At 41.5% G+C, this 14,040-nt stretch overlaps 1 protein-coding gene across 1 annotated transcript in view; it reads right to left on the minus strand.

The window, feature by feature from the left end:
* Positions 1–14,040, minus strand: part of ARHGAP10 (Rho GTPase activating protein 10) — a 249,465-nt gene that overhangs the window by 152,119 nt on the left and 83,306 nt on the right. The window contains exons 2-3 of the mRNA XM_030564158.1: positions 10,261–10,356; positions 10,102–10,163 (exon numbers count right to left, since the gene is read on the minus strand). Of these exons, the coding sequence (XP_030420018.1) occupies positions 10,102–10,163; positions 10,261–10,356 (158 nt within the window). The remainder of the gene's footprint in view (positions 1–10,101; positions 10,164–10,260; positions 10,357–14,040) is intronic.

Here is a 14,040-nt window from a genome sequence, read left to right on the forward strand (position 1 = left end):
TTACCCTCATTTAACTGCATATATCAATCATAATCTACTCCAAATAAGAGAAGACAAAAAGACTTGAAAAATTCACATCCCCAAGCACTGAGTTAAGCTAACCTAACCCCCTATGTAAGGACACCTAGGTTGACTGAAAAATTCTTCCGTGGACCTAGCTGATCAGGGAGGTGGATTATCTACACTGATGGAAAAACTCCTTCCATTGATGTAGGAAGCATCCACACATGCCATTAGTACTCTGCATTAGATTGGAAGAATTTGCTCTTCAGTGACTTCTTCTGGTGCGGTTAATATGCAGCACTGGCTGGCTCTGGAGGAAGCATGGTCTTGTCCTCCCACCATCTATGAGTGGCAGGCCGTAGGAAAAAAAAGAAAACTAGAGATGTTCTTTGGAGAGTTACCCAGATAATTTTTTAAAAAATGAAACCAGACAAAAGAAACAGAAAGGTGGCGACAAATATATATTAAAAAAAAAAAATCACACCATTTATGCTGTTGCACAGTGTAAGAGTTATCTGACATTCACATCCAACCCAAAATTCTGATGATACAACTTAGAATGGTGTTTTTGAAACATGCTGAGACAGAGTCTAAGTTACCCAATCACACAGAACTGAAGGTTAATTTGCAAAAAGAGGACATGGTTACACTGCTGCTCTGCTTCCACCCTACCTCCCACCCCCACCCTCAAAAAAGTATATGGTCAATGGATGACATAGTTTAAATAAAATAAGTGCCAACAAAATTAAATCTATAAAGGAAGGATCTGCACTATCAAAAAAACACGAGAAATGTAGAGCAGGGAGGAATACTCAGTATATTCCTATAGGGGAGGATACTGCTCCCCTACAAGAAGGCTATTTAGCTGCAATTGCAGTTCTCTGACAGTACAAACTGTACAAGAGTCATATTCTCAGGTCAACACTTCCAGTGTAAAGGCAATTGGTAAATCCTATAGATTTAAAGGTTAGAGGAAAGCTATATCTCTTCTAAAGTTTCTATTGCTTCACATGCTAGTTTGCTGAATGACATTTCCTCAGGAAACCATATCTGGCTGAACACTTTCATTTTATATTTTGGCCAATCCATCTCCGATATTATAAGACAGTATGGTTAAATTCTTGGACAGTTTGCTTGCAAGGTATTAATCTTACCCTTGCTGCATGAGTCTAATGTAACTGTCTTAGAGTTATAAGAACATAGTCTGAGTTGAATATGCCCAATCCTCTCTCTTTAATTAGCCATCCTTCGGCTGTGAAACTTTTACATTGAAACTGGAGCACCAGTGCTTGCTCGACACTGCCATTTAAAACCTGTACTTTGCCATGTCCTCTTGCAAAAACCTCTGACCAATGCTCCCTACTCCAGAGACATCCCTAGAGCTCTTTAGTTTGGAGTTTCCACTATGGGAGTTTCCACCTACCACACACTGGAAATATGAACCAGGAGTGGTTTTATTAAAACTGAGTTCTTTAGACTAGAGGACATTTAACAAACAGTTCCCTGCAACTTTTAAGTTTGTATAAGAAATCTATAAGTAAGACATACAAGAGAAAAGAGACCAGACATCCCTTCCTGGCTTACATGAACATTTGACAATAAGCAGACAGTATAAATTATTGGATTATATCAAAGTGAAACATAAACATAAACCAGTCCTGATATATAATTTCATTCCTTCTATCAGAGATCAGAGCCTACCTGTAATAAGTTAACCAATCTCATAATGTTATTTTAAAAGTTCATAAAACTACCAAAGTGGTTTGATAAGGGGAACTGTTTCTAAATCAGCCCTACATGGAATTGCATGCTTTGGTCCAAAATGGAAGCAGGATCATGTTTTGCACATTTAACATTCTTAAAAGCAAGACCCTTGGCATAGAGAAGAAATGCCAGCAGCTGGTTCTTGGGTCCTCATTTCAGTCTCATTTTATTTTCCAGTCAGTGGAAGCTTATGATCCGGTCCAAAAGACACTCACAGATGTCTCCAACGACCTATATGGTGCTCTGTGTTCCACTTTGAAAGAACACTTTGAATCCATTTTATTGGAAAAGGGACTGCAGGCCTCACAAAGTTAGTAAGCTAATATCAGCAGAGAGGACAAAAACGCAACAATATTTCATGAAGTCTTTCTTATATAAAAACGAAAGACAAGTGAAGGAGGATGGTGATTTTCAATGGAAGAGTATTAAGGAAGCCATGGTCAGTTTTTTGGAAGCTTTAACTTTTTAAGAAGTAACTTCTACAAAACTTATGAACAGAAATATTTTCAGTAACACAGCAACAGGAATCAGGGAAGACAGGGACTCAGAAAGAGTCTAAGATACTATTACCTTTTCAAGCAAAAATATTCAATGTTGCCAGTTGGGAAGGGGAAGAGGGTTGGAGGAAAAATATCTCTTCCAAAAATCAGTTTCCAAATGGAAAACATAGGATGTGAGAACTAGACAGCGAAGCGTATCAGAAAACAGGTCTAGATCTCAGTAATAGAGAATCCTCTGAAGTTTGCCCTTTCAGTCAGCAACTAGTTTTTCCTTGTTCTCAAAAAGCTTATATACTTCAGTCAGATGGTATTAAGAAACTCATTTCTCCTGTTTATTATAAAATTAATTAGAGGATGAAAAGGCTTCACTGAAAAGCAAGGCATCCAAGTGCCAGTGCCAGCTGCAATGTTTATCATCCAACATTTCATTCTCATCAGTTTACTCCTCTTCCACACTGAACTTAATAAAAACACCACTACCAGCAAAACTAGCTAATATCAATTTTTAATTTTATATGAAAAACAGAACCAGTCAGCTAAAGGTTAAGACTGGTTATGGCTGTACAAAGAGACTGGGATTGAGTGTGTGTTCAGCAAATTAAAGCATCTCATCTCAGGCTAGGCATCCAAAGGGGCCTGATTTCAGAAAGTGTTGGGACTCTTTAAGGTGTCTCAACATGGGCAACCACAAAGTCACTGTTCACTTTCTGAACATCTTGGCCTATGGGTCAGCAGAGATCAGATTCTCAGTAAAGCTAACTTTGCCAGCGAGTGGGGTGGTGCATGGGGCAGAAGAGTAAGGTGTTTAAGGTTTGTGCATTTCTATATTATATATACACAAATACACACACACACACAACTGTACATATGCACATATATACTTTACACAAAAAACTAAGTTAAAACAACTTTAAAGTTATGAAGTCAAGCACTCAGAAGTTGAGATAATGCCAGAATTGTGTATTATTTCGGCCCCCTTGTTTGTGTGTATTATGATATAGTTTCCAATTACATCATCAAATACCATTCTACAACCCTCTTCTTCCTCTTCCCTGCTCCCCCCCCCCCCGGACCCATTTCACAGGATGGATGGGCCTCACTTAACAAGCAGGTATTAAATATTTTGTTTTCTCTTCATTGATCAGTGTGTGCCTCCTGTCTTATTCACTGCGAACTATTCAAACCCTGCTCTGAAGACGTAATTATTAAATTTTGTCAGAGGCTTTCCTATGGGGTTCATTACTATAGCATCAGAGTGTAGAACATATTCATTTTTACAACACCCCTGTGCAATGAGGTTTTACCTCCATTTTCTACAGTGGCGGCTGGGACAGAGAGACATTAAGGTCAAAAGTATCCACTAATTTTGGGTGCCCAATTTCAGACAACTAGGACCTGATTTTTCAGAGTACATAGCATTATATAGCAGTTTGTATAACCAAAGCACAGCTCCCATTGACTTCTGCAAATCAAACCCCAGAAAATGAGGTATGTACAGTTAACAACTATCTGTGAAAAGTTTGGTTTAAGTGACTTCCTCAACCATGAGTCTCTCCTCTTTGTTCTTGCAATTCCCTGCCTCATTCACTACTCACCTTCCAACTATTGCAACAAATGAATTCTACAGACAAGTCTCCTTCACTACACAGCCCTGATTCATACCCAAGAGCAGATTCATCCTGAATGAGGTGAGGGTTCTGTGGGAAAAACTAGTATGCAATCATGTAATTAAAGACTATCATATGGCATACATGCAAAAGAGCTGAATTTGTCACCCTCTATTCAGACTAGCACTAGAAACTTTGCTAGTGGGTTTCACAAATATTTGCTGACAGCAGAGGAAAAGCAAGACTCAGGAATCTTGGAAACTATCCCAGGCTCTGGAGGGAAGTGTGTTCTAATGGGCAGAGACTCTTCTGCCCACTCCCCCCACCCCAGCTTGATCCCCCCTCCCTTTCCACCCTGCCCTGTCCTACCTCCTCCTGCCCCTGACTCATCATCCCAATCCCATTCTCTTCCACTACCCAGTGCCAGTTTCCACTCATAGCCCTCGTCCCCTTGGCCAGCCAGACCTACCCTCCTCCAGACTCTCCATCTCACTTCCACCACATACTCAATCCCAGTCTCTTTGCACAGCCATAACCAGTTCCCTGCTCCCCCAAGTCCTCATCATATCAGCCTGTCTCCTCCCTTTAGTCTCCAGTCACCCTCATACTCCCTTCCCCCTCCACCTCAGCCTCCCTCCTTAGGCTCCTCAGCCAATCTCAGTGTCCCATCCCCTTCAAAGACTCACTGGCCCAGTCTCTTTGGTCCAGGCTTCTCCTCTCCTTTGTCCAGGCTTCTCCTCTCTTCCTCACCCCCAATCCAAGTCTCCAAAAGCACATCCCTGACATGAAGGCCACACACTACCAAATTGAGTCCTGGCTGGAAAGCAAGGAGAAGCTGGAGCTTCTCAAAGAAAAGGTTGCCAAACATTTAACATTGGCAAAATATATTTTTCCCTAGCCTCGGTCTCAAATGCAGCTGAACAGTTTCAGCTAAAATTGTCCAAAAAAATTCAGTGAGTGGCAGACAGACTCTAATCATTTGGGTTGAAGTTTTCTGTGCAATTTGGCAAAGATTATAAGCAACTGAAAACAGGTTGTTATAATGGGAAGTGATAGTCAAGCATAATTATAGGTGGTGCTATCAGCTCAACCAAAAATATACACACTAACCTATGTTCCTACGTGCATGTATTTGAAGGTACATAAGCTAGTGAGATAACGGACAAGGTTCTGAGGTGCAGCACTGAACTCGCACCCCAAAGGTTATGGGGTGACCACGGTGGCTTTAAGTCACTCTGAGAGACTAAATTACAGCACCCTCCCAGGCTGCCCTACAGGCTTCAGAGATGTGTGCTCTGGTCCTGCTTGCAAAATCACTGCCAGTCCTTAGCCACTCCGCCCATCACCAGCATGTGTGTGCAGGTCCTTAGAAGACAACCTAATGACTGTCTTCTGCAACCCTGCACTAGGAGAAACCCTCCTCTGGCCACAACCAGGGCTTCTGGGAGGCCTCTATACCACTCCAGCCCTTTCATGTGGCATTAAGATGCCACAACAAGAGTGAAGATCTCACTCTTAAGAGACAAAATAAATTAAATTCAGAAGATGGGCAGAAAATACTCCACAATTTGCTATTTTTGAAATATTTTCAATTTCAGGCCAATTTTAAAAATTTTTTACAAAGCTCTAACTTCCTAAAAAATAGTTACTATTTCTACTATAGAGCCTAACTATAATTATCGGTGCTAGAGTTAGGATCTATCATACCTAAAGTAAGTTAACTGGAAACAAGATTCTAAAATACATTTTAAGTTAAGTAAGAAGAAACTTTTCCATTAATGGCTGACAACGACTTAGAGCGACTACAGACCTCTAATTAAACTAGAATATTTCTGTAATGCCGAACCAGTTAGACATGACTTCCTATATTCCACTCATCCTTAATATAACAGAAACATTTCCAGAATGGCCTCCAGAGGCAAAGTGCCCTGCTTCATATTTGCCTTGGGGAATTCCATTAAGTTACAGTGTTATGGAAAAGTGCAATTTGTTTTCTCTGGGCCACTCTATAATTCAACTGAATTCTTGGGTTAATGCCTGGATTTTCTTTTCACAAACCTACTAAATCCCTTGGTATTTAGAAACATGACCTTTGCAACCAATGGAAATCCTTAAACTGAAAACAAAAATAAAACTGCTTGCATGCAAATATTACATATCCAACTCATGCCAGATCAACATGGTAGCAGGCCAAAATGGGGTGGACAGTATGGAAAATTTTATGAACTCAAGATTCACATCTACACATGTTGCAACTGCCTTGGGAAACTATGTAAAATATACTTGAAAAAGCTTTTTATCCTAGTCTGGAATTCAAAGTCTGAAATATTTGCATTTACCATATGGCTATTAAAATCATTTTTGCATTTGCTGAACACACAAAATGTAATTTTAAAAAACAGCAACCTATTAAGCATACATGTGTCAGTAATTAAGCAAAAGGAATTTATACACTATATCTTATCTGTAACTGTACTTCTTATCTGCAATTCGCTCAGCACAGTCACAGCCACTGTACGAGTCACAAGCCTCCACATTGCTTTTCAGAATAGCAAAGAGGAAAAAAAAGCCTGATAAGAGGATGTTGGAATGGGAGGAACTCCTTTGTGAAAAGCTTTAAAATGTGTAGCATAAACATTGCACCACAACTGAAAATCTTTATAGCCCTGGCGACAAACGTTGTGGGTGCAGAGCATTCTAACATTCCATTGATTTCAATAGAACATCCATGAAACTTTGGCACAATTACACTGTTCATTGAGGAGACAAAGAAAAGGAATCAGATCAGCAGACGATCTCCCCAACAACACACAAATTAATTTTTTCAGAAACTAATCCCCTTGGTTCTCTTTCCACTTGCTCACCTTAATGGCGATACGGTTCTAAAATATTTGCTAGAGCAGGGATGGGCAAACTATGGCCCGCAGCCATTTTAAGCCAGCCCTCGAGCTCCTGCTCGGGTGCAGGGTCTGGGACTTGCCCAGTTTTGGCGCTCCAGCTGGGAAGCACTGTCGGGGGCCACTCCATGAGTGCGGCATGGCCCCCCTCTGCCTCCTCCGTGCTCCAATGGCCCCCTCTGATTGTGGACGGGGCAGCGCGCAGAAATGCCTGGCCGTGCCTCCACATAGAAGCCAGAGAAGGGACATGCCGCTGCTTCCGGGAGCCGCTTGAGGTAAGCACCGCCCAAAGCCTGCACCCCTGAGCCTGTGCTAGACTATAGAAGTACTGATGAAAGAAACCACACCTCAGGAAAAGTATTCAGTTTCCATTTGAAATATTAGCTCCATGAGGAACTTTGTCATCAGATCTTTCATTGTCTGAACACATGCTTTACATGATCTTTTCCATTTCGTTTCATGTTTTCCATAAGGCAACCAGCATACAGTACACATATAATGTCATACAACTTCCTTACCTGCAAACAGGCTGCATATGAAAAGAGGAAGTAACACAATGGCCATAGCACAATTGCAGCGTCCAGAGATTATACAGCCAAGAGTGCATTCTATGGATCCAGAGCTGCATTTGGCTACATGTTATCACTGTTGCTGAGGAAGTCAGTGAAATGCGCCACAAAATTCTCCTATTTTCAGTGCTGAAGTTGGTATTGGAATATCCCAAGATATGGCTTGGATAATTATAAAAATTGTAATTCCTGAAGTATCCCAAAGACTTTTACTAGCTCTACACATACAACTCCACTAACACAGTCACATCAGAGGTGGAAGAAAACAGCAAGATGGATGCTATTCTTTACAACTGTGGCGAGAGAAGACATTTTGACAACAGCAAAACACCCACTCTTACAGCACAGCATTTTGAGATATCTAATATCCACGCAAGACCATTGCTTTGAATGTTCTACAATGCTCCACGTGGTATTCAACATGCAACAGAGGAAGGGTTGAGTGGCACATGAAGAATCATGAATCGCAGCGATGATGAATCAAACTCCAGCACAACAGCAGGACAAACCACCAGCTGCATCAAACATGCAAGAAAAACTTATGTGCACTGAGTTCCCAATGCCCCAGCAGACTTCACAACTTTACACAAGCAAAATGCCTCCATTCACACCGTTCAGGTGCCACGGGTATTTCTCCCTGCTCCTACCTCCAACACTCCTCTACAGCTCCAAATTTGTCTGTTAATTCTAACTGAAGTATGTCTGACTGCTGATGTTGGCAAATAAGGGCCTGAAACACAGAATTTCTACACAGATAACCTCTAGAAACTAATACCATACTGGAGACTAAGAACAATACTGCCCCAAAGATAAGAAATCCATGTATTAGTTTCCACATATGTGATCAGAGCTATGTGAATCAATGCAAATCTCTCACACAAATCCTATCTAATCCCTGCAGGTACTTTTGTAATCACATATGTGAATTTAGGTGGAAAGTAAATTATATCTATTGGAAAGAAGCTAGACTACAGACTACCTAGAGTTAAATTAATCTTTTAAAAACATCACATTCATGGCATTAAAACAAGTAACAGTGAAATCTTATCAGTTACCATTAATTATCATCATTTACTTAACGGGGGCAATTACTAACACGTACTGGACCTTAAAAACAAAATCTATGAGCAGGGAAGCCAGGAATTTAAAGTGGAATCTATAGATTTTACTTTTTTCTAGAGCCTCTTTTACTGTAGCATTTAAGCACTGTTAAAAATTAGTGAGCATAAAATCTCAAAGTCAGTCCTGTGAGGCAAAATCAGCATTAATTCCACTATGATGGAGTACCCTGTTCTTACCAGATTCATATGCTGTTCATCTCTTGCCTTGGCATGCCATACTTCTGTGTATACAGGTAGCTGACAAGTCATCCTAGATCTCTCAATCATCCTCCCCCACACACAAGATGGGAAAAAATGTTGCAGTACAAAGCCTCCATTTTAATCATTCATCTATTGTATTAAACGGAAGAGATGCAAGTCGACAACCTGCATAGTCAAAAATCATGCCAATAAGCTTACTTGGTAAGAAAGGTGGCTACCTAAACAGTTCATTTTCCTTAAAGATGTACTGAAAGCCAACTGCAACAGCTTGCTGCACAGCCAACTATAATGGAACAAGTTCATCAACTGAAGGCAAAGACCAAGCTATTCCCCTCATTTCTACCCACCAAAAGTTCTGCCTCTGATCATGGAACAGATTTGGTTATAAAACTCCCCTTCTGTTTTTTTCTGTTGTTTTTATGTATCCTTTTCTTTAGGCAGTACCATGCCTTCTTCCTTTTGTTCTCATCCTGTCTGTTCACAAGGAACAGCAGAGTATAGAGGCATTTTTTTTTTTAATCATGAGCCCTCCAACTTAGCAGCTCCGTGCCAGACAATCCCTCTGCCATAACACATGTTCAATACATAATGCAGCATCCCTGAGCAATTCAGAAGAAGAACTGCCTGCTCACTGCCCATTGACCCTAACTCTGCCAGAAGATGTGGCTCCAAGCCAGGATAGCATGGCAGAGCCTCACAATTTTCCACCCTGAGAAACCATGACTGCCCCTGGGCTTGTTACTGCCAGAAACAGGGACATTAAAATTGGAGACACAGAGAGAAGAGAACTGAACTGCTGAACTTGTTTCAGCGCTGAATGTAGAGCACTTGGCATGGAGGAGCAAGTAGAATGGCTTAGCCTCATAGCTTCCTGTCAATGCTGAGCCATATTTGACTTTCACAGAGATCAAGACACAGCTATCAGTCACAGATTGGGGGAGATGTTATGATCCAGAACAGGGGTCGGCAACGTTTCAGAGGTGGTGTGCCAAATCTTCATTATTCACTCTAATTTAAGGTTTTGCGTGCCGGTAATACATTTTAACGTTTTTAGAAGGTCTTTCTCTATAAGTCCATAAACGATTGTTGTATGTAAAGTAAACAAGTTTTTTAAAAAGTGTAAGAAGCTTCATTTAAAATTAAATTAAAATGCAGATCTTATTAGTTTAGTGCAGTGGTTCTTAACCTGGGGTGCATGCCAGCCATCCTCAGGGGCTGCTCCCCAGACCAGGTTCCCCCCTCCCTGCCCCCTGAACTCCCCTGGAGGGTGCACAGCCCCCTCGCGAGCCCGCTCCACTCCACACCACCCAGGGGGCCCCCACCCCAAGTACACTCACTGGCTTCGCCAGGCTTGGGCCACTGCAGCAGCTCGGCAGGGAGGAGCTAATTGGCTCTTAATCCATCTTATGATTTGTTTACAGTAAAACGTTGCAACTCACCAAGATTTCTCTTTGCTCTTCCAGATTTTTTAAGAAATTTGAAAACTCACGCAGGGATGCATCTGTAACACGGAAAAAGAAAAAAAGAAATAATGGAATAGGAGTGCATAACAAAAGCAGTAATGCACACGCATGTACACACACAGAGCTTTTACATACCTATACATCTTTCATCATCCGTCTCTGCATCACCAATGAATTCAAATTTAAAATCCCTCAGAGAGTGGGCAAACTTTCTTTGGGCTGCCGAAAGGTCTGCAAGGCAAACAACAAGGATTTAAAACTATATATGCTTTTAATTCAAACAAAAGCCGTTAGCAACTTGAACGTCATGTGAAATTTGATATTCAAGAAATGTGTCATTTTATATCTTTCAATAGACTTCAGCAATTTCTTGTCCTATACTGAAGTGAAACACTTCATTAGAACTGTGAAGTTCCACAACTATGCAATTCTTAAATCCCATTTAAAAAGACAAATGCATAGCACTGCAAAATTCTTGTACAAAAATAATTCCGACTTTCCTAGCCAGTTTCTCACTGCTGCTTTTATTGATAGTATTTGACTACTATTGGCACAAAACTGCTCTAGTTATGGGCAGACTATTTCCTTCCTTCAGGAAGCTATTGAATATATTAACTAGTCAAAATTCTGCTCTCAGTTACAATATCACAATGTTATAAACAATCATTAAGATTTCTAATACTGAAGTTGAGATTAAAACATAACCTTTTCTACTGTAATGTCTGATTACAGTACATGAGAGAGTTTGGAATGTCATCAACCCTAAAGGCAGGTCTTGGTGGAGAAGAGGATGAAAGTCCCCATATGCTCTGAACTCGCAGTAAAGATTCTCCTTACATCTTTATACTTGGCCAATATTAAGAGCAATTTGATATATTTAGTTAATCTTTAATCTTTTAGCTATCTCGTGCAATTCAGAAGGACCAGGAGTGACTATTATAAAACACACTGTGTAAACATTTTATTGTCAGGATTAGCTGGAGCTGAAACACAAACTGTTTTTACATCCCTTTAGCATATACTGTTTCCAGTCTGCTGTATGTTTTTCCCAATTTCACATAGATAAGGACATATCTGACTCCAAATGCTACATTGTACTGTGTGGCACCAACTAATTAAAGGGATACTATCCAATTCCTATGCACCCTAGCAGGACACAGACACAAAAGCCACACATTTGCGGATCCCTTTCCTCTGTCTTACATTCCCTTCCTCTCACATCTTTTGCCTGGTTCCTTTTCTCCCCTCCTCCTTACACTCCTCTTCCACATCCCACCCCAGCCCTCTTTGTGTGACACTACCATTCTAGTTGATCCTACAGTGCTGGGTTTTTCTCTCTTGTGAATGGTGCTACAACTATGCATTCTCCCTTCAACATCAAGACTCAGAGGGGTGGGGGGGGGGCGGAGGACAAGCTAACATCACAGATACTCCCACATCATGGAAAAGGGGAAGGCATTTTCAATTTAAAATGCAACCTGTTAGCTGCAGGGGTGCATGTAATGTAGAAAGCATTGGGAACATAAGTTCAGATGCTTCTTTGTTACAAGCAGCTTGGGACAAAATAAGCATGATTTACAAATTGAGAATAAAGTCCACCTCACTATTTGTCTGTTCCAGAAAACTAGAACTGAAAGTAGGAGTCATGATGCTGCACCGAATTCATGGAACAATGGTATAAAAAATAATGTAGTATTGTTGAGCCGAAGGTGATGGGAACCAGCCATGTAGTGATGCCTTCTCTACAGCTCCTTCCCCTTGCCCTTTTGCCCAGATGCTGAAGGCTTCAAATACCCAAGACTAGGAAAGAGGATGCATATCACCCCATCACCAATGGCAAGTCCTCAAAGGTTAATGCAACCAAAGGCTACATTAATTTTTTTTGCACTGCTCCCCTGTGCTCTGTGGAGTCCCTCTAAGAAAGGCTCTAGAGCCGCAGACAGAGTCCCACTGGAACACTCTGCCATGGAGCAGGTTGGATTATAGGTTAAGAATGAGTAAGCATCCTGGGATTTGTGCCCATCATCTCTAAAAGGACAGACTGAAGAGATGATAAAATCTCTGTGACGGGGCTGCCTGCCCCTTTAAGGGCCAGGAGGCCTGAGTTAGTCAGCTCCACTTGTGCCATAATTACCTTTCCCAGTCTTAGGAGGCTGGACTAACTTGGGTCAGGTGACAACCCGAAACACCTTGACCTCATAAAAGAGTTGACAGGAGAAAACAAAGAGCAAGCTGGGCTCCTGTGGAAGCCCCTGAAGTAGGGTCTGGACGACCCCTGGAATGTAGCCTGGGAATCGGTGGACTAGCCCAGAGCAGAGAAGATAGAAAGGTAGCCTAAAAGGGACTGAGACTCTGAGGGGACTCTAGGGAAGAAGACTAAGAGTCAGGGCTCTATCCCAGTGCCTGAGAGATTTAAAAGTAATCCAGAAGGGAACAGGAACTAAGCCCAGAGGGTGGGCTGAAGAAAAGTCCAATAGGAGCAGAAGAACCTTTATCCTGGACGTCTGTTATCCCAGAAGCGGACTGAACTTAGAGTGACCCAGTCAGAGGTGTGAGACATCTGAATCCCTGGGAAAGTAAGAAAACCCAGGTGAGGGGGAAGTCAAGCAAGAAGTCCCTCCAGCACCACGCTCAGCCAGCTTGTGGGGGGAAGGGTTACAGGACAGGCATGCCCTACGGTAAAGCTTTATATTAGGAGTGCTAAATCCTTTAAAGACTGACATAGGGGAAAAGAGCAACATGAACAAAACAATCATAGTACAGATTGGTTATCTGTAGTCCCATGTTGCTGGGCACAGTGATTAATCACCGCAAAGTGATCTAGGAATGTGTAAACCTTTGCACAAGCCATGGAATTGGGGCTGGGGGAGGAGAGAGGGTGACCATTAGAGAGAGAGATTCTGGTCTACAGAAAGGATGTTTGAATTAAATGATTCAACAGACTGCAGGAGACAAAGCATACAAGCATTGTTGACATAAAGCTTTTAATTCTATTTAGTCAATAGACTGTCACCACAAGATTTACTCCGTCTCAGGAAGGTTTGCCTAGAATCCAGCGGTGTCATTTTATTCTGTAAAAGCAGCAAAGAGTCCTGTGGCACCTTATAGACTAACAGATGTATTGCAGCATGAGCTTTTGTGGGTGAATACCCACTTCGTCGGATCACCCACGAAAGCTCTTGCTCCAATACGTCTGTCAGTCTATAAGGTGCCACAGGACTCTTTGCTGCTTTTACAGATCCAGACTAATACGGCTACCCCTCTGATACTCATTTTATTCTGTTAACTTATGTTAAAATTCATTTATATTTTTCTTTCCTATGCCAAATAAATCTTTTCCTAACATACTTGGATTTTGTTTCTGTGACAGGAGACAATCACTGGTACACAGTTGTTCCCTGGAAAGAAAATGGAAACTTTGCCCCTCTCACCTCCCAGAGAGGGCTGAGGCTAGGTGACAGGCTTCAGCATTCAGTTACAGTCAGGGGTATGACTCAGAGAGCCATTCCTAAGGCAGTGGACTCAGGACACTGAATGTAGTCAGCTCAGCATAGGGAAAACTTGAAGACCAGGCTCAGGGACAGCTCAGTGCAGGGTTTATTTGAGGCTTGAAGGGGAATGGCTGAAGATAGATACTTGAGAAGTCTGTAGACAAACATTTTAATTCTGTCTGGAAATCATTAGGCAATCAGTTCACCCTTCATCCTTCTAAAATCAGCCTGCTATAGGAAAAACAAAGTTGTTGATGTAATTACCACAAATATTATAGAACTCTGTAAAAATACATGGTGACTCCAGAAACAAAATGTGGCAATTCACCCCCACTCTACACTATTTAAACCATAAGTTACAAGTTTCATAGACACTAACTCTCAGATATACATTTCCTTGCATCCTGTGCTAGGTCAAAAGCAC

Source organism: Gopherus evgoodei, chromosome 5, assembly GCF_007399415.2.
Source record: "Gopherus evgoodei ecotype Sinaloan lineage chromosome 5, rGopEvg1_v1.p, whole genome shotgun sequence".
Lineage (NCBI taxonomy): Eukaryota > Metazoa > Chordata > Testudines > Testudinidae > Gopherus > Gopherus evgoodei.